Source organism: Bidens hawaiensis, unplaced genomic scaffold, assembly GCF_021521415.1.
Source record: "Bidens hawaiensis isolate Kalapana, Puna unplaced genomic scaffold, B.hawaiensis_p1.1 tig00029065_1, whole genome shotgun sequence".
Taxonomy (NCBI): Eukaryota; Viridiplantae; Streptophyta; class Magnoliopsida; order Asterales; family Asteraceae; genus Bidens; species Bidens hawaiensis.
The window spans coordinates 30,557-51,643 of record NW_027494793.1 but is presented as its reverse complement, the minus strand read 5'-3'; the positions used below and the strand labels follow the sequence as shown (position 1 = coordinate 51,643).

The window sequence follows — 21,087 nt, the reverse complement described above, 5'->3', positions numbered from 1 at the left end:
CAGAAAACTAACTGATGTAGATGTCGTGCTCTAATGAAAAACAAGTATTTATGATGCTTAAATACCTATAACTAGTACGGGTAAGTAAGGTCGTCTCCACGGGGAATCAGTGGAAAGTGTAAGTAAAGTTCATTATTATTAATTATTATTCTAGGCGGACAGTCGATGTCAAGCGGTTTGTAAAGATGATTATAAGAACACAGGATTACTTGGAAAAGTTTGTAAACAATTATGAGAGAAAGATTCACTTCAGGTTCAGGTAAAGTGATAACCAACTAATCACAGATTCTTTAAGATTAATTGCGCAGTAATTACTAAACCGAACAGTTGGGTTGTGAGGACAAACGATACCCTAACCGAATTGTTGACACAACTGAACTCCGGTTTACCCAATTACCAGTTTAAAATATGAAAATCAGTTATAAACAATGACTAACGATTATTGGTTCAATGACATAAGAGCTAACCCTACATGTGATGAACACAACGAGAAAAGTGATGCAAAGTTTGATAGTCAAAATCATAAACTATTTAAACAATCAATTCGTAATGTAAAACAAGATTAAAAACAATCAATCAAGTTCATACTCATTCAAAACATAGAATCTGATCAAAGTTAGTTTACACAAAACCTAGCCTAAAGTGAATACAATGGTTTAGCCTGACATCGGCATCACGAAGGATTCGCTTATCTGATGTGAGGATGAAAGCATGCGATGAACGAACGAACCGGAGGCTTCGGGATGGTGGAAAATCGTCCTAAGGCTTGTACTTGGTTGAAGGAATGAAGGATAGGTCGAATGGGGGCTGAAAAACTGATTATATCAAAGTTAGGGTAATTTTTCCCGTCAGGAGAATCTTAGCGCGTCGCTAACATCCCAGGGGTGTGACTTTCGCGCCGCGCTAAAGACTCAAAATTCTGATGATCTTAGAGATACGCTGACATCACTATCAGGACCCTTTAGCACCGCGCTAAAGACGTCTGACATAATTTTCTTTATTTTCTTCATTTATTTTGCATAGGAAAGTGTGCCAATCATCATGAGTCTTCTATATCTTCGTTCCAAGCCCGTAATTCATCCCGATAAGCGTCCTTAATGTCAAGTATCCTAAAACACATAAACACGCTTGAAGTATCAAAGTTCATATAATATTTAAACTAAAAGTAAACAAATAATATAATGATATACATGACTTTTGCCCGACCATCACTAACTTATAACCGCCATTAGTTTTCTCAATCTTAAACCAACTATCCAATGTTCGGGTCATGGGTTTCCCTCAACACCTCCAGTCATCACAACATAGATTGTTGCTTGCCCCACATAGTGATAACAAATTCGACACTCTTAAAATGAAGAAATGCAAGCCTAAAATGAAGAAATGAAGACCCAACGAGTCAAATAAAACTTGAATAAGAGACCCACCATCTTAATCATCCCATTAGTCCCAACTAGGCGCAATATTAAAAATTCCAAAAATCATTTATTTATTTATTTATTTTTTCACAATCGTTGATTCTTATACACATTGTTCAAATAAAATAGAAATTTATGAAAATAAGCATATTTAACTATTGTTCAAAATATTAAGTGTCAATTGAAATTAAGTACACGCTTCTTAGTCATCCCATGAGTTGTCGGTAGCCCTGTTAAGTAAAAACATCATACCGGTTGCTGCCTGCCCCGCATAGAGAAAAAAAATCGACACTCCTAAAATGAAAAAATGATAGCCTAAAATGAAGAAATTAGGACTTGACGAGTCAAATAAAACTTGAATAAGAGACCCACCATCTTAATCATCCCACGAGTCCTTATTAGTCCCAATCTTAAAAAATCCAAAAAATATTTATTTATTTATTGGTTTTTTATCACAATAATGGGATCTTATACACATTGTTCAAATAAGGTAGAACTTTTTGAAAATGCGAATATTACTCTATTGTTTAAAATATTGAGGGTCTATTGAGATAACCAGCCTCTTAGTCAAATAAAACACCCATCATCTTAATCATCCCACGAGTCCCTAGTAGACGCAGTAATAAAAATTCAAAAAATATTTACTTATCATTTTTTTTCTCACAGTCGTGGGTTGTTATACACATTGTTTAATAGATGTAGAAATTTTGAAAACCAAAGATTTAACTAGTTCAAAATGTTGAGATGAAAATGCGAAGAACTTTATTTTCATATTGTTTGAAGTTAATTGTTTTTAAATAATATCATGCAAATCAAGAACTTTATTTGCATATTGTGGTAATTAAGGAATTATTATTTTGTCAACAAGAAATATATAAGCAATTATCAACAACTTTTATTGCAGGCTGTTTCATACATCAAACATTTATTAAGGTTGCTGGCTACATACTTAATTTATTTGATCACTGGTGGAATGGTAAGACTGGTGGATTAACTAATAATTATTGAAGAAGACGAACGACGCAGGCTCATCGCTGAGTACCAAACGTTGCGCACCACCATCGTCTACAACTATTCCAACATCCTTGCACTTAACCTTACAGTAGCTGCAAACACTCGGACAAAAAACTAACTTATAACCGTCGTTAATTTCTCAATCTTAAACCAGTTATCCAATGTTTTGGGTCCCGGGTTTCCCTCAACACCTCCAGTCATCACAGCATATTGCTTCATAGCTTTGTCATATTTCACCCTCCATACATTCGGCTCGTTGCCACAACCAGTGGAACGTGAAAACTTTATGTTAACATCTGTGGAAAGACGGATGACGCCTTTCTTGGGGTCGACTAGAGTGAAAGTTAACCGGTGGCCATTCTCATCGTTTCGGGATTGTGCAACTCCAAGTGGACAAGGTTTCTTGCTCAAGTTCACTGGAAAGAGTCCGCCATTGTCACCATCTTGAGCCGCTGGCATAAGGAAGTATTCGACCCCTGTGCGTAGGTATTTTCCACTGATGTCGAGCACGGGAGCAGGAGTAGGAGCAGGAGCCGCATTGGCGATGAAGAAGAGTGCAAGTAAGAATAAGATAATTGATTTCATATTTAAAAGTTTTGGTTAATGAATGAGTTGGATTAAAAACTTGAATTGCTATTTATAGATGCTAGCAAGTATGCTAGTTTTAGATTTAAAAAAGGTTCATGTTGTTGGTTTGATGTTTGGTTAGTTTTAGACTCAAAATTAAAGTGATGAATTTGGATATGTTGTGCTAAAATACCATCAACAATTTAAACAGTAATATAAAGCAGACAATGCAAATATAAATAGTTAACTACAGCCATAGATATCCACATAAAAATATAATCAAAAGGCATTAGAGTATAAACCAAATATCAATTACATATATTTATAAATGATATAACTTTCATGGTCATATTCAAGTGAAGCAAATAGTATATTCGGTATTGTAGATTTGAATTCCTTATCTAATTCCTTTGAATGGCGTACTGATCACTTTATATTAAATAGAAGAACTTTTTCTCTAAGTTTATCAAAGTAGTGATTACATCGAAACAGCGGGTAACAAGCTGCGCCGTCACCCCTTTTTAAACTGCAACTGATATAGGTGAAGTCTTCATTGGAAATCAAGTATGTAATTGCTCAATGCAACTAATGCATAGTTGCTACTGTTTGTAGTTGCATCTGATCATCAGTCCCTATTGATCACCTTTTTCCATACAATGTTTCTCCGGTAAACTCGATCATCGCCAGGGGTGCTGCCCCTTGGACCCCCGCCAAGGGGCAACACCCCTTGGAACCCCCTGGTGAAGGGGTTTCACCCCTTTTAACCACCGGGTTAAACATGCTAATAATGAGCATAGTCTTGTATAAATGTGTGCTCGACACCTATAACTTTTAATAATGCTTAAGCTTATTTAAATTCGATCTTAAGTAAATCCAACTAAACTAATAAACGCGTAGTATAGACTCATCGATTCTTAATTTGACCAATAATTAATATTCACTCTTCTTGTTCTATCATATACATACAGGGATTTCAAACGTAATTAAGCATCGAATTAAATTAGAATCACGAGATCAATATTCTAGATAAAAACACAAATTGAAGACAAAGAACTTAATGTGCTAGTTCACAAGGACAGATGAACTTATGTCGGATTTAGCCGTTTAATGTTCAGGAAGCTTTGGATTATGGACTCATTGACAGGATCGTTAGACCGCCCCATATTAAAGCCAATGCATTACGCATAGCTGGAACAGGTTTTGGTTACAGCTACTTGTCACTGAAAACTTATCATTTGTGCTTTGTGGTATTTTAGGATTTATGATTATTTGTTGTGTATATACAATGTTTCATCCAATTTCAAATTGTTCTTAATTGTGATGTTGCAAAGAGGTGTGACAAACTATCATGTAATGGCATATATAACAAGTATTACAACCATAAACAACTTTATTCAAACATAGATAAACAGAAATTGAGTTTGCTCATTACATATTTAATTTACTAGTTTATTTTTAGTTAGCTCTGTAGAAAGAGACATAATAAGGAAAGAAAGTATCATAATTACTATCATTGCTGAATACCAACGGTCGTCCTAGATCATACATGTCCCACACGTTAATATCCATACACTTAACCTTACAACGGCTGCATACACTCGGGCAGAAGACAAACTTATAACCGTCCTTAACTTTCTGAAGCTTAAACCAGTTATCCAATGTTTCTGGTCCCGGGTTTCCTTCAACACCTCCCACCATTACCGTATACTTTTTCATAGCTTTATGATACTTCAACTTCCATACATTTGATTCATGACAACTAGTGGAACCTGAGAACTTGATGTTAACATCGGTATATTCATGAATCACACCTTTCTTGGGGTTTAACGGAGTGAAAGTCAGCACGCGGCCATTCACATTACCTATGGCTTGTCCAACTACACCTGGACAAGACTTGTTTCTGACCTTCACCAGAGAGAGTCCACCGATATAATCATCTGTGATCGCCGTTCTAGCGTAGTATTTAACCCCTGTGCGGAGGTATTTACCTTTGACGTCGAGTACGGGAGTTGAATTGGCTTTGAAGATGAATAATATTGCAAGTGATATAAATAAGATGAATGTTTTCATTTTTTAAAAGTGTTGGTGAATTAAATTGTGTAGATGAAAAGCTATTTATAGATGGTCATGCTGTTGGTCTGGGATCCAATAGTTTTAGAAGAAAACTTAAAGTGATGAATTTGGATATTGTTTTTGGCTTGTAATTGATGTTAGTGCACATTACCATCAACAAACTACACAATAATTTAAAGCAGTCGATAAAAATATAATTAAATAAGATAGTTTTTGTTTTTATTGTAATGGATGTTGACATGTGCTGGAATGTCAATAATTGAAATCAGACACTTGCAAGTTGCAATTCGAAAAACTTGTGGGTATAACTAATCCATGATGGAGGGAAAATTGTTTTGCTAGGTTTGGATTCACTCGTAAGTTAGTGTTCATCCTGTTGTTTCGAATAAAACTTACTTGTGGATAAAAATAAGTATGTAACAACGGCATACTTAGATTGTTCTGTCCGGTTTGGATTCACTCGTACGTTAGTGTTCATCCATTGTTTCGAAAAAAAATTAATTGTAGATAATAATAATAATAATAATAATAAGTATGTCACTACGGCATTCTTAGATTGTTTTGCTCGGTTTGAACTCACTCGTACGTTAGTGTTTATCACGTTGTTTCGAATAAAACTTACATGTAGATAAAAAAATAGTATGTCATAACGGCATATATAAGATTTAGATTTTAATCGATAGTTGATTCACCATATGATTCAATACCAAAGTCAAAAAATTGCCAATGTTGTAGCTAGCTAAGAGTATTCTCAACTCATTCTTTAAAGTTGTCAAACTCATATAATTTATTATAAATTTTTATAAAACCATCAAAATCACTTTTCCAATCCATTCCATATTATATGGATGAGTTATATGGCAACTAAAGTAAAAACTTAAATATAGGGTCTCACTTTTGATCCACATCATATAATATATATATATATATATAAACTATCTCTAAATCACCATATACCATATAACAAGACAAGGAGAAAAAAATAATAAAAAAATATGAATAGGGAATATAATGTGAAAGATTTTAAAAAACTAATAGATAAATTTAAGAAATAGTGTTTTTAGCTAAATTATAGGGAAAAATTATATGGAATGGGCTGAGGGTTCTAACTCCCACGGCAAACTTCTGTTATTTCCGTATAACTTAACTAAAAAAGCTAAATGCATGAGACTCCCTTAACTTAAACTTACATTGATAAGGGTATAACTTGTCGTAAGTTAAGAATATTTGAATACATTTATCACGAAAGAAGAATGTGGCAGAGATGAGGATGCTGACGTGGGTGTATGAACACAAAAGACTAGACATGATAAGAAATAAGGTTTTTTAGGGAGAGGTTGGGAATAGTTAGTATAACATATAAGATAAAAGAGGAGATATGAGATGGTTTGGGCATGTGAAAAAAAGGCAGACGGCAGAGCCAGTTAGAGGTGGAAGCCCTCACTGTGGAGGGGATGTGGAGTAAAGGGCATGCCAATATTGACTTCGGATTAGCGAACTATGCAGAATTTACCAAGGTTTCACCTCTCTGAAGATATGATCAATGATAGGAGTTAGCGGAGGTGTAGTATCATTGTTAAGGACTTTAGGGAAGGGCTACAAATGTGATTTAGGTGGGTCATGAGGACTTAGTTTTGCCTACACAAAGGTTATGTGGAATTTACGTGTGATTATCTTCTTGTATTTATGCTTATAGGTTGTCTCTGATTTGTCTATATTTGCCATGTCATCTTTCACCACCTATGCTCCTATGGTATTATTGATAGTTGTTTATACACACAACAACCCATGCAAGTTTTACAACCATAAACAACTTTATTCAAACATAGATAAACCAGCAATTAAGATTGCTTGTTACACACATAACTTATTCAAGCATCCAAGGAACAATAAGACCATGTGTAGTGGCAACGTTGCCATCAACGTTTTGACCGAAAACGCGGGGGTACACCCCCCCCCCCTGCGTTATAGGATATGTTATTTTGGCTGCGTTGTATACAAAACGCAAGAAATGGCACACTAATCCAAAAAAATAGCTGTTGGGGCCATTTGGAGCCGTTGGATTATATTAAAATTGATGATGACTGGGCGCCACGTGGCGCATAAACCCTGGTAGTGGAGAGTTATGACTACAGCATGTTTTTGTACAAAACCATAACTCTGACTGGGCGCCACGTGGCGCATAACCCCTGGTAGTGGAGCTTTACGACTACACATGGTCTAAGAGTGGTGGAACTAGTCCACATTCCAAAACACGAAAGAAGCAGGATCATTGTTGAGTACCAAACGTTGCGAACCATCTTCGTCATCAACTATTCCAACACTCTTGCACATAACCTTACAGTTGCTGCACACACTCGGGCAGTAAACTAACTTATACCCGTCTTTCGTTTTCTCAATCTTAAACCAGTTTTCCAATGTTTCTGGTCCCGGATTACCCTCAACGCCTCCCACCATCACAGCATATTGCTTCATAGCCTTGTCATATTTCACCTTCCACACGATTGACTCGTCGTCACAACCAGTGGAAGCTAAAAACTTTATGTTAACATCTGTGGAAAGATGGATAACGCCTTTCTTGGGGTTGACCGGAGTGAAAGTCAACGGGAGGCCAGTCTCGTGGCTTCGTGATTGTTCAACGCCAGCTGGACAAGGCTTCCTGTTGAATTTCACCGTCTAGAGCCGCTGGCATAACATAGTATTTGGCCCCTGTGTGGAGGTATTGTCCATAGTAATCGAGCACCGGATCAGGAGCATGAGCCGCATTGGAGGTGTAGATCATAGTCACATAAATCGCTAAAGTAGCCGCGATTTTCGTATTGGTACGTTTTGTACCCAATCGGAAGCGTGCCGGAGAAATCGCTGGAAAATTGGTCCGAGTGAACCCTAAACTGTGAACCAGAAATCGCCACTACGTCGCTCCAATTGAACCAAAAATCTCGAATTAGAACTGATGGTTCTTCCAGATTTGGCCGGATTTATGGGATCTGAAACTGAAAATAAACCCTAAAACTGATGTCATGAGTCGTGACTCCTGTTTATTTCACTCTTTAGTCTTTTCTTCAAACAAAATTTCATTTTTCACCCTCAACTTTCTATTTTAATAAAACTTTACCCTAAACTTTACAACATAAATATATACTTTTACAAGATAATCTTCGTAATATTATTGATAAATATATGTATATATATACAATAGCCTGGAATTTTTTTTAAGATATATAACTTTATTTTTATAAGATATTTAAATTTTATATTTGATTTTGATTTCGGCTCGAACCGAACTACATGGTACACCGTACCGGTTCGTACCGAAATGAACCTACCCCCTCCGTACCGAATACGTTACCTTTAGCGAACCGCGTACCCGTACCGGAGCGTATCACGATTTATGTGACTATGGTGTAGATGAGTGCTAGTGAAAATAAGATGATTATTTTCATTTTTGAAAGTATTAATTAGTGAATGATGTAGATATGTTAAGCTTGAACTGGTATTTATAGATGGTAGGAAGTATGCTACTTTAGGATTGAAAACAAGGTTCATATGTTGTTTGTTTGGAGTTTAGATAGTTTTAGACACAAATCTAAACTGGTGATTTTTTTATATTGGTTTTGACTTGTAATGGATTTTGTGTGGAATGAACCCACTAATGAAAATATTTCAAAACAACCCTACAAATATCAAGAGGCATAGGATTATGATCTATAATATATATCCAGAAGGCTAGAACAACTAGCCAATGGTATTTTTGTCACCTTAATTTAGTAATAAAAAAGTAGTATTTTTTGTTTAAAAGTGTAGCCCAAGTTTTTTAGGTTTGACAGTCCAAAATTTAAAGCTCTAGCCAGTAACAACTAACAAGCCCATAGTAACTTCAAATATTGAAAGCTCGCTTAGCCGAAAGAGGAAATTAAAAATGATAAAAGCTTGTGTTGGCCGAGATCACAAATTAACACAAGAAATTATAGCTGAACAGGAGATATATGTTAGTGTAAGCTTGTGTAAATGAGAAGGGGGGTAGTTGTCACACTTACGAACTTAAAGATTTTTAAGTTAGTTTTCTCCTATTATTGTCTAACAAAGAATTGAATGGTTATAAATAGGATTTATTTGTGATCAAGTAATTGCTATCAATGGACGTGAAAAACTACGGCGAAGTTTTCTAATCGGTTGACTGGGTTTCCATTTGGTTGGCGGAAAGCAGGACAAGTTTGTTATAATATCAATGGAGTCGATCAAAGGGTTCTTTTAATATGAACAAAACTTTGTTCAGATACTTTTTATTAATCAAAAGATATCGACCAATGTACTGTTAGATTAATCTTGTGTAAGTACGGAGACCTGGTTATCGTATTTACAAATCTAGGGGTTTTTAAGTTAGTTTTCTTCTAGTTTAGTCTAATAAGGATTGTTATTGATCTAGGATTGGTAGGTTTATAAATATGGTTTGTTTGTAAACAATTATCCTTACAACAGTTAATAAAACAATTAAGTTTAGACTAATTTCTATATCTCATTGTTAGCAACTTATCATCATATACTTGTTTGACTTAACCCTAACTTACCCTCTAAGGTAAATAAACTACTAAAATAAATTTATCAAATACTAGATCATATCAAACAAATACAATCTATAATAAGGCTTGATACATTAACCTCTTCAACTATCTTTATCACCCATTGCAATATTACCTTCCAACAGTCTATACACCAAAAAGGGTTTTTTAGCATTCGATTGACAGAATTACTAGCCACATTTCGTTAAGCATGTTTAAATAAAGTTTATTTAGGGATTTTGTGATGCTGGTTAAATCCTAATAAAACCGCCATGAAGAATTCGTTTTTCTCTTTTTAAGGTTTTGCCCATTCTCGACACTGACACGCACTCTTCTGAAGAAATTTGGTATGGTATGCTTTACTAACCTAAACCTCAACAGGTGGCTACAAGTCACACTCGAAAAGATTGACTTAGCCGCGAATTCTCCAACATATACCGTCCCTTACCATGGATAGAGGTAAGGTTTGCATACATGATACATCTCATCCTCCTCACTACTTAAGACTCTGCCAATAGGCAATAGTTTTACTATTTATGGGATATACGGGATGTGGTGGTTGTTGAATACATTTACCAAAAATATTAGTGAAAGTTATTAATAGAAGTGTGATAAGTTTATAATTTTAAAAGTTTGTACATTTATAACATTCTAGCTTAAATGCTCAAGAAGTTTTAATTTATGAGCTCATCTTCTGGACCATTAGACCTATCATGCAAGTTTTACAACAATAAACAACTTTATTCAAACATAGATATTAAAACAGCAATTAAGATTGCTTGTTACACACATTATTTATTGGAGCATCCAAGGAACAATAAGACTGGTAGAACTAGTCAGCTTTCCAAAAGACGAAAGACGCTGGATCATTGCTGAGTACCAAGCGCAACGAACCATCTTTGTCATTAGCTAATCCAACGTCCTTGCACATAACCTTACAGTAGCTACACACACTCGGGCAGAAAACAAACTTATACCCGTCATTAGTTTTCTCAATCTTAAACCAGTTTTCCAATGTTTCGGGTCCAGGGTTTCCCTCAACACCTCCCACCATCACAGCATATTGCTTCAATGCCTTATCATATTTCACCTTCCATATGGTTGAGTACTCGTCGTCACAACCAGTGGAAGCTAAAAACTTTATGTTAACATCTGTGGAAAGACGGATAACGCCTTTCTTGGGGTTGACCGGAGTGAAAGTCAACGGGAGGCCATCGTCATCCCTTCGGGATTGTTCAACGCCAGCTGGACAAGGCTTCCTGTTGAATTTCGACGTACCGACTCCAGCAATTCTACCGACTACGCCCGCTCCCCAGACATGGTATTTGGACCCTGCGTGGAGGTATTGGCCATTGACATCAAGCACCGGATCAGGAGCATGAGCCGCATTGGCGGTGTAGATGAGTGTTAGTGAAAATAAGATGATTATTTTCATTTTTGAAAGTATTAGTGAATGGTGTAGATTAGTTAAGCTTGAATTGCTATTTATAAATGGTGTGAAGTATGCTAGTATCAGATTTAAAAAAGGTTCATGTTGTTGGTTTGGTGTTTCCATAGATTTAGACAAAAAATTGAAGTGGTGAATTTGGATATTGTTTTTGACTTGTAATGATTTTTGTGCTGGGATGAACTAACTACTGAAAATATATCAAAACAACCTATAAATATCAAGAGGCATAGGATCTATAATATATTCAGCACACTAGCCACTAGTATTTTTGTTACCATAAATTGAGTAAGAAAACTAGTATATATTTTGTTCAAAAGTTTAGCACATGTAAAACTTTTAGCTTAAAGTCTTAACCCAAGTTTAGGTTGGATAGTCTAGCTATTATATGCTCTAGCCCAATAAGAAGCCCAATGGAACATAAAATTTTGAAGCTCATTTAGACGTTTGGGGAGAACTAGAGCCTAGAGGTGTACAAACCGGTTCGGGTGTTAAACCGGACCAGTTTAGTCAACGGTTGGGGTTGGATTACAAACCCGATTTGGAACTAGAAACCGGTTTGATTCTTCGAAGTGCGAACTAGTATACAGGCCTACGAGTTGGGAACTGGTTTTGGAGTGTTACCGATCGGTTTGTTAACCTACAAATATGATAAATAGTAACGGTACTACGTACCACAAGGGCTTTTGACAACCTGAGTGTTTAATAAGGTTTTATCTTTCAACCAGTGATACTTGATAGTACAAGCATGCCAAAAAAAAAAGTTTAATTTAGGAGTAGAGTTAGATAGTGTATAAAGAGAACCACCGAAAGTGGATACCTCAAATAATCTTAGCATATTTAAAGATCCAAATAATCTTACCATATTTAAAGATCTTTGGTCTACTATAGTGCCTAAATTTGAAAAGCTAGCCAAATGTAATGATCAAATCAAGTAATTAGAAATGAATACAAGTATCCATATGTATTGAACCTAACAAATTGATGCCTCTCAAATAATAACAGCCATAATCAAACTTTATTGAAACATAAATAAAGCAATAATTAAATTTACTCCTAACATATATAACTTATTCAAGAGCTTCCATGGAATAATAAGACCGGTGGAACTAGTTAGCCTCCCAAAAGACGAAAGACGCAGGATTATTGCTAAGTAACAAACGCCGCGAACCATCTTCGTCATCAACTAATCCAACACCCTTACACATAACCTTACAATAGCTACACACACTAGGACAGAAAACTAACTTATACCCAGTCTTTAGTTTTCTCAATCTTAAACCATTTATCCGGTCCCGGGTTTCCCTCAACACCTCCCACCATCACAGCATATCGCTTCATAGCTTTATCATATTTCACCTTCCATACGTTTGACTCATTGTCACAACCAGTGGAACCCGAGAACTTTATGTTAACATCCGTGGAAAGATGAATAACGCCTTTCTTAGGGTTGACCGGAGTGAAAGTCAACGAGAGGCCGTTGACATTGACTCGGGATTGTTCAATGCCAGCTGGACAAGGCCTTCCATTGAAGTGCACCGGAAGGAGCCGCCATTTTCATTGCCTAGAGTCGCTGGAAAAACGTAGTATTTGGCCCCCGTGCGGAGGAATTTTCCATTGGAATCCAGCACAGGAGGAGCAGGAGCAGGAGAAGGAGCGGAATTGGCTGTAAAGATGAGTGCAAGTGAGAATAAAATGATTGTTTTCATTGTTAAAGGTGTTAATTAGTGAATGATATGATGTAGATTAATTAATCAAGCTATTTATAGATGGTTAATTTGAAATATGGATGATCATGCATGTGCTTGAATTGCTAGGAATGAACAAAATTAAATAAATAAAACTTTGTGTGACAATGTGACCAAGAACTGTGTTTGGGGTTACTCGTTTATTTACCGAGTCATAAGTCTTCGTTGGTTTGCATGAAATAAACTAGAGTTTCAAGGGTTCACGTGATCACATGCAAATGCATGGCTGGAAACTTGAAATTAATTAATAAGTATTTATGGTTTTATTATTAGTTAGAATTGGTATATTCTAGTTTGACTGTATCTCATGGAAGTGCAGGTGGTGAAAGTAAAGGAAGACTATTCTTAAAATAGCATACTTTAATCAACATTTTTCAATTTTAACCATAGTTTTGAAAAAATATCTAAAATAGTCATTTTTTCGTCGCTTCTGACAGAATTTCGTCAATGTCGTTGACCAGTAAAATCTCACCATGTGTTACTGTATTAACGGATTCGACATAATGCATTAAATAATCATCGGATCCAACAGAATTTGAGAAGTAGGTGATGAAAAACTCTGTCAGATCCATAAATTAAAATTAATGCGTTGACATGTGGCAAAATTTTACAGGTCAACGAGTTCTTTAACAAATCCCGTCGGATGACGGTTTTAGAGTAGCTATTTTAAGGTTTTTTTCTTCAAAACTATAACAAAAATTAGAAAAGGTTGGTCAGAGTTGAGAATAATGGGGCTTATTCATATATTTAGTTTTATATTATATAAAAACAATATATTAAAAATGAAAAGTAGTTATTACATCGAAACAGAAGGCAAACAGACAACAAGCTATACCACTACCACTTTTGAATTGCAAAGGTCAATCTTTTAAAAACCACATTAACTGATTTTGGATTCATAGTATTACTATGCTTGACCTGTTGAACTCCGCTAAATAACTCCACAATTTCAATCGTGAGAAAACCAAAGATGTCAAAAGCAAAAGGTAAAAAAACACATGTTGGTTGTAAAGGCACATCACCAAGAGACGAACATGGTGTGTACAATGTTATACCAAATGCATTCCATTTACACAATTTTCAAAATTATCAGGTCAAGACCGAGTAGGAAGCCACCCGACTCTTCTAATCAGTTGTCGTTTAAGTTGTAGTTAGAATTGGTGACCTTGGAATATGGATTTGTGCCCAAGAGGTGGTGGGGTAGGGTTCAAAAGTACCGATGGTGTCCTTGATGTGGGGGCGGTTAGGTACAGTTGGCCCTAATGAAAGTCAAAACGCATAAATGGAGGTCAAAACACATAATGGAGATTAAAACGTATAAATGGAGGTCCAAACACACAAATGAATATCAAAACACATAAATAGAGGTCAATGCATAAATGGACGTCAAAACGTACAGATAAAAGGCTTAAGTTTTCTTGTAGGTATAAGTTTGTTGTTGCTTAAGTTTCAATGTACGCGCCTATAAATAAAAGGCTTAAGAGCATTAGTATCTTCATTGGTTGTAGATGCTTCCACGTTTCTTCTTGTAAAGACTACATGAAACACACTGATAATGTGAGTAGTAAATTTTACTCCAAACAAACATGAAAACCAGTCACATTTATCAAAGACAATTAATAATATCAATTAAGGCATATTTGATAGTTGTTTTAAGACATCAAGTCAATGGATTGATCTACCTACTAACAATTATTTAAATTCCTATATATATTGCTTCTAGAATACAGTTTAGTTAGCACAATTAGAGGTGCAAATACCGGTTAACTAGTTTTTGCCATATTGGTTACTAACTGGGACTGGTTATTGATCAAACGGGCAAAATCAGTTATGGTTTCTAACCAGTTTTTAGAGGAAAATCTCGTACCTAAGTTACCGGCCGGTTCGGTTTAGTTAATAACTGGTTAACCGATAATAAGCTATCAAGGTTAACCTTACTAACACTAATTGTATTAACCTAAGTAGTGTTAACCGGTTACAAATTGTATCAACTATTAACCTTTGCTGGGTTAACCTTACAAACATTAATTGTATACATATCTTGGGTTAACATATTGAAGTCCAAACGGGGTCCTAACCATCGATTCAGTCGGCTACTAACCAGTTTCTACTGTACTGATTAATTAACCAACTTTGGTTTCTTATTTTGGTTCGATTAACCGGTTAGAATTTACATCTCTAAGCATTACTAGCTCATAGTAGTGTGAGGTCCTTTTAAAGGGCTAAAGCAAATTCTAGTATTTTTTTTATTTTTATTTTTTAGCCCACTGAATTTGAAACTGGTATTATTTATTTATTTAATTTTTCTAAAAGTTCAGCCCATTATAAGCTTTTGTCTAAGTCTAGCCCAAAAGACGCCCACTGTCCCTACTATAAATGAAATTGTTATAATTAAAACTTTGATTTCTGATACATAAACCTCATCAAATAATAAAAAGTTTAAAATTTTGTACATGAAAAATGGTTCTTTTCAAGAATGATAAACGATAATTAACGCACAACTTATAAATAACCGACTTATATTATAACCAGAAAATATAACTCAAAAAACTGATTACAATAACTTTGGTAGTGATGGTGGTGATTGTTGTGTTTGTTGTTGATGTATGTAACACTAACTTTATACATCGATTTATACTAGTAACCCAACTTGGTCACCAAGCATAATATGTGGTCACCACTCAACTTGACCACCAAGGTGAACTTGGACAACAAGATCAACTTAGCCAACAAGGTAAACTTGGTCACCAAGCATATGAAATGTTTCATCATACCCCTTAGACTTTAACCGACTTGTTAAAACCTCTTAGGCCCGGTTCACCGACTTGTGACCCGGAATAGAAATTAATCCAACATCTTTACAATTTTTGGCACGATTACTACACACATATAGTTAAGTATATTAAATATATGTTACACAAATTAACATTTTGGACTTTGTGGGGCTGATTAAATCTAATCTTTGGTAAATTATATAAAAGGCTATAAACACTTATACGTATTTTAATTCGCTTTTAACCTTTTTAATAGATTTATTTATTCGTTATAAGTTATTTGGCTTGACCGGTTAGAAAAATGTGTAACCTAAATATATTAACATTGTCACGTCTAGTAATGGGACTAAAGTTAATTATTAACTAATATATAGAAAAGCAACACGTATATTCGAGAGATTACTTTTGATAAAGGGGTATAAATGTTAATACCATAGAGGCAGATAGAATTTGCATCATACCAAAAGTTGTGTGAACACATGAAAATGTGTCAATGCTTTCCTAAAGTGAACAAACAACCATCATTTTCAACCAATTCTATTCACATTATTAATAGATTAATCATAAATGGTGTACACATATTATACTTTGAACCAATATCATCATCTGGCTTGTACTTAAAAATTTCAAAAGTTGTTAGGGGTTTATCTTTAAAGCATTATAAGATCATGTATTGTATTATTAATGTAGTAATGTAGATGGTAGTAATTAAGCATTCTTGATATTAAAGAGAAACAAGGTTTTCCCATATGTAGTTGCTAAAAATTATTAAAATTATTAATGTTACAAAATATTACTATTAAACATCAACTAGAAAATATACATAATTAAAAAAATCATATTTTCTTGTACAATATACAATTTATTTTGTAGGTTTATTATTTCTTCTAAAGTTGTATTAGTACATTTACGTATTCTAAGATTATGTATTATTGTTTGGTTAATTGAAGTGTCTTTGCCACACATAAAATAATTTTTTATATATAACTCATCATTTAACAAGATGTACGTAGTGATTTAAAAAGATACTAAAAAAAAGGCGGACCCCACCCTTTTGAGCCTCTTGTGCATTAAGAACAAGAGAAGAGCCTGGTTTGGCGCCCGCATAGTGTCGTGGTTTAAAGGCTAAGATGGATGACGCCACCTCTCAAAAAAAAAACTTGTTTTAAGGACTTTCTTACTTATTTTTCCTTATGTTTTCCTACTATGTTGTTTTGCCTTTTTTTTTCTATTTTGTGGATGATGATAATAATAATTGTCTTCATAACCAATTTATTAGACAATGGGTTTTGGTGAGTAGGTTTGCCATCAACTACTTATAACTACATCTTGCACCCTCTTTTATAGTGTTTAAACAATATCATTTAATAACAATAAATACTATGTACTATCATTTCTGTTATTGGAGTGTGAATAATGTTTTGATGAAAGAGAAACAAGAGTCAATAAATAACACTAATACTTTCTAACCATCACCAAGTTAAGTACAAACCACCAACTGTATCTATGTAGGGAACAAAAGTATCCATCACCATCCTAATTAATTTCTAACCACCACCAATATTTTATGTTATGTACAAACCATAAGTAACATATAATAATAATATACCCTAACTTTTTAATAATATGATTTTATCAAGCCTAAGTTATAAAGGTTCTTTCTTAATAAACTTCCAAGTGCTAATAAAACAGGCCCCCCTTCTACATTATCTTCCTTGTCATTATTATTCCTAAATGGTAATGGTAATTCCTTGACCCTCAAGTTATCCAACCCGACTCGTTGTCGAACCGACTCTATGCTTTTTGAGTCGACTTGGTTTCCACACGCGTCCGTCACGTAGAATATATTCTCGGCCTTTCCTTGTAATGTAGATATTTCGGCTCGTGTAACGTTTAGGGCATATTCTCTGAATATGCGTGTTACTTCAGCTAGTAGTCCTGGTTTGTCTTCCTTGCATAGCTCGAGCCTAACGCCGTTGGATGCTCGTCTCTCGATGGCGGCGGTTAAACATAGGGTCACTCGTTGCTTTTCGGCTTCTGAACTGATCGGTGTCCCGTCTGTGTGTCGGATGAAGAATTCCTGAAATATAAAAAATGTTGATTGTTAAGAAAGTTAAACAAAAATTACAAATAAATGGGAATTTTATATTGTTAGCAATTTTTATAAGGCATGTAAACGAACCAAACGTTTAGTGAACAATTCATGAACCATTCAGCGGGATGTTCGTTAATGTTTTTGAAATCTCAACCCATTTTGACCCATTTCAAAAACCCCTCATTAAAAAATTCAATAAAAAAATAATTAAAAAACTATAACTTGAAATATAAATCAAAAATTAAAAAGTAAAAGTACTAAAAACTTTCCTCCGTTTTCTCGTTCCATAAAAAAAAATCAAGAAATGTCAACCCGTTTTGACCCGTTTCAATCATTTTTTTAGTTTGACCCATTATATACATTTTAATACAACTCGTTTGCAAGCCTAACTTTACGCTGAAGCGGTATGAAAACGTACCAGATACGCTCCGTTATCTTTGGTATCAATAGTGGCATGAAAAACCGTATACTGCATATCCGTTAACGTAAAAACAACATCGAACAAAAGCTTCGGCCGGTCTCTACACTGGATATTAACAACCGAGTACCCTTTTTCCAAACGACTCTTAACCGAAACATCCGGAGAATATTCATTAATAACGATCGGACTCCTCTCATAATCGCGGTCTGCAAACATCATTTGATGCAGCCGTCTTTCTGTATGAGTAACAGCCATCGAAACTGAAGTTTTCACACTTCTGATATCGTTATCGCCTTTAAGCACGTTTCGTAGCTGCGCCTCGATGATTTCAAGTTTCTGAGAGTCGTAAATTGGGCAGCCCGATTCGCAATCTTTTAGGTATATTAATGAAGCGATTCGCCCGTTGTGAGTCCATACTTTTGACTCAAATATATCGCATTTGAGATCGGATAACACTGCGAAAACTTCTGATAGTAAGCCGACTCGATCGGTCCCGGTTAACTCGATTGCAGTCATCCCATCAATGGATTTTGATCTTGTGTGATGAATGCTTCCAAGTGACTAAAAATGATTTAAAAAAATATATATGCAATTAGTATCAAGTATAAAAAAAAGTTACATAGCAACTACTAGGAGTGAAAACGAGCCAACCGTTCGTCAGCTACTTGAGATCGGCTCGTTAAAACTCGAATCGACCCAAGCTTAAACGAGCTCGAGCATAAAAATAAGTTTGTTTAATAAAAAAGCCCGAGCTTCACTGGTCGAGCTCAAGCCAACTCACGGGCCTATTATTTATATAATTTTTACTTAATATATTAAATATATTTTTATAAAATTATTAATATATGAAAAAATATGAAAAAATTAAGTAAATAGTTTATATAATGTTCTGTATAGAAATAATAATTAATATATGAAAAAATATGATAATAATTAAAATATAATAAAAGTATTAAGTAAAAATATGAGTAAAATGATTAATAAATAATAAACGAGCCTATTATTTATATAATTTTTTACTTAATATATTAAACATATGTTTTTATAAAAATAATTAATATATGAAAAAATATGATAAAAATAAGTAAATAGTTTATATAATGTTATGTATAAAAACTATAATTAAAACATATTAAAAATATTAAGTAAAAATATAAGTAAAATGATTAATAAATAATAAACGATCATAACCCAAGCCAAGCTCAAGCTTTGAAAAATAGAGCTTAAAACAAACAGAACTCGAGCTTGAAACACTACTCACGAGCCAAGCTCGACTCGGCTCGCTTACACCCCTAGCAAATACAACAAGTGTCAAAAATTAAGGAAATATTACATGTTGGATGCAGTTAATGATGCTGTCATCTGTTAACTTCTTTCCATCTAAATCAGTCACATGAAATACTGTGGATAATAATTAACAAGATAAAAATCAGTTAATCAGTTAAAAAACTAAAAACAGAAGTAAAAAAGTTTTTTTTTATAATAAACAGTTAAAATAATAAAACTAATTAAAATCTTACCATCCATGTTCCATCTTCCATCAGAGGAAACATAACCTTTTTTAATCAAAAGATTTAAATCTGTAAGCACTTGAACCGCTTCTAGAAGAATCCCGTCTTTTCTCACGCTATCAACCTATTGGAAAAATTTGTTGTTTAAAAAAAATAAAAAACAAAAAGTAAAAAAAAATAAAATCCTTTATATATATATATAAAATAAAATCCTGTATATATATATATTCTTTTACATCGAAATAGAGGGCAGACAGGCAACTAGAAAGTAATGTACCATGACTAGAGTCGCGTTTACACAACCAGCATTATCGATCATGACCCTGCGAATGTACAATAAAAAGTTGATTAAGACTAATGAAGCGAAAGCATAACGTGTAAGAAAATTCAAAATCTGACTTGGAAATTATGAACTAAGAAAAAAAAAGTCGACGAAAACTCAAAATCGTATTGTGGAGAAAACTTAACTGAGGGGTGCAAACGAGCCGAGCTTAGCTCGTTTACACCCCTATGTTTTAAGTTTTTAGCCTAATCAGATTTATATAGGCTAACAAATACATAATTTAATGCAATAATGCATAATATCAGAAATTTTAAGTGAATTTATATCAATTTGCATATTTGTCATCAGAATTGAAAATATTACATTCATTTTAATTTAAATTTAAATTAAAATATTATCCTCAAGAGATTCCAGATTTCCGACTAAATGACGCCTAAAACTATGGGCGTGCAAGAAACTGAAAAAACCGAACCATAATAAACATGGGTTTGGTTTTATGTTTTTCGAAAACCGAACTTATGATTCTGTTTTGGTTTTTGCGTGTAATAAAAACAGAGAAAACCAACCGAAACAAAAACCGACGGTTTGGTTTTGTGTTTTCGTAAAACCAACCTTTCAGTTCGTTTTCGGTTTTGCAAACCCGAACTGAATTCGTAGATTTTCTATTTTAAGTAATATAACTCCAATATTTAAGCCCAAATATATAAAAATAATATAATAATAATAACTAATTACTTGTTTGTTAATTAAGAAAACTTTCTAGACCCAAATTTATTATTTCGGACCAAAAAACTTTCTTACCAAAAACTTTAAGCTCAAATGACAAAACCCGAAAAACAAAGAACCGAAACCGAAAACTAACCTGGGAGTGTTCATTCGAACAAGAAGCTTTTCAAATTCATCCAAACACGGTCTCACATTCATCTGCATCATGCTTAATAATAATAATATTAATATTATTACTTTTACTGACTATACCACAAATACCAACCACCTTAAAATATATATATATATATATGTGTTGTTGATTCACTCTCTTGTAGAATACACGATTTCACCCAAGCACAGCCAGCAAATTACAGCTCACAAATTATTATTATTATTATTCACCAAATATCGATGAAAAACAGAAGACCTGTTTGCTAGTTTCTCTTTCTAAAAACACCAACTACTTTCT

At 34.2% G+C, this 21,087-nt stretch overlaps 2 protein-coding genes and 4 pseudogenes across 2 annotated transcripts; all 6 read right to left on the bottom strand.

Annotated features, from left to right (window-relative positions):
* Window positions 1-2,307: 2,307 nt before the first annotated feature.
* LOC143578233 (miraculin pseudogene) lies at window positions 2,308-3,048 on the bottom strand (annotated as a pseudogene).
* Window positions 3,049-4,371: 1,323 nt separating this feature from the next.
* LOC143578231 (miraculin-like) lies at window positions 4,372-5,283 on the bottom strand. The gene has a single exon (XM_077061880.1). The coding sequence runs from the start codon at window positions 5,067-5,069 to the stop codon at window positions 4,455-4,457; it is 615 nt and encodes a 204-aa protein (XP_076917995.1). The 5' UTR covers window positions 5,070-5,283; the 3' UTR covers window positions 4,372-4,454.
* A 2,023-nt stretch (window positions 5,284-7,306) lies between these two features.
* LOC143578224 (miraculin pseudogene) lies at window positions 7,307-7,854 on the bottom strand (annotated as a pseudogene).
* A 2,492-nt stretch (window positions 7,855-10,346) lies between these two features.
* Window positions 10,347-11,327, bottom strand: LOC143578230 (miraculin pseudogene; annotated as a pseudogene).
* A 771-nt stretch (window positions 11,328-12,098) lies between these two features.
* Window positions 12,099-12,825, bottom strand: LOC143578232 (miraculin pseudogene; annotated as a pseudogene).
* Window positions 12,826-17,095: 4,270 nt separating this feature from the next.
* On the bottom strand, window positions 17,096-20,872 carry LOC143578229 (ACT domain-containing protein ACR8-like). The gene is made up of 6 exons (XM_077061879.1): window positions 20,773-20,872; window positions 19,905-19,950; window positions 19,637-19,751; window positions 19,450-19,517; window positions 18,114-18,677; window positions 17,096-17,680 (listed from the first exon to the last, which is right to left on the bottom strand). The coding sequence occupies exons 1-6, from the start codon at window positions 20,841-20,843 to the stop codon at window positions 17,219-17,221; spliced, it is 1,326 nt and encodes a 441-aa protein (XP_076917994.1). The 5' UTR covers window positions 20,844-20,872; the 3' UTR covers window positions 17,096-17,218.
* Between the last annotated feature and the right edge of the window lie 215 nt (window positions 20,873-21,087).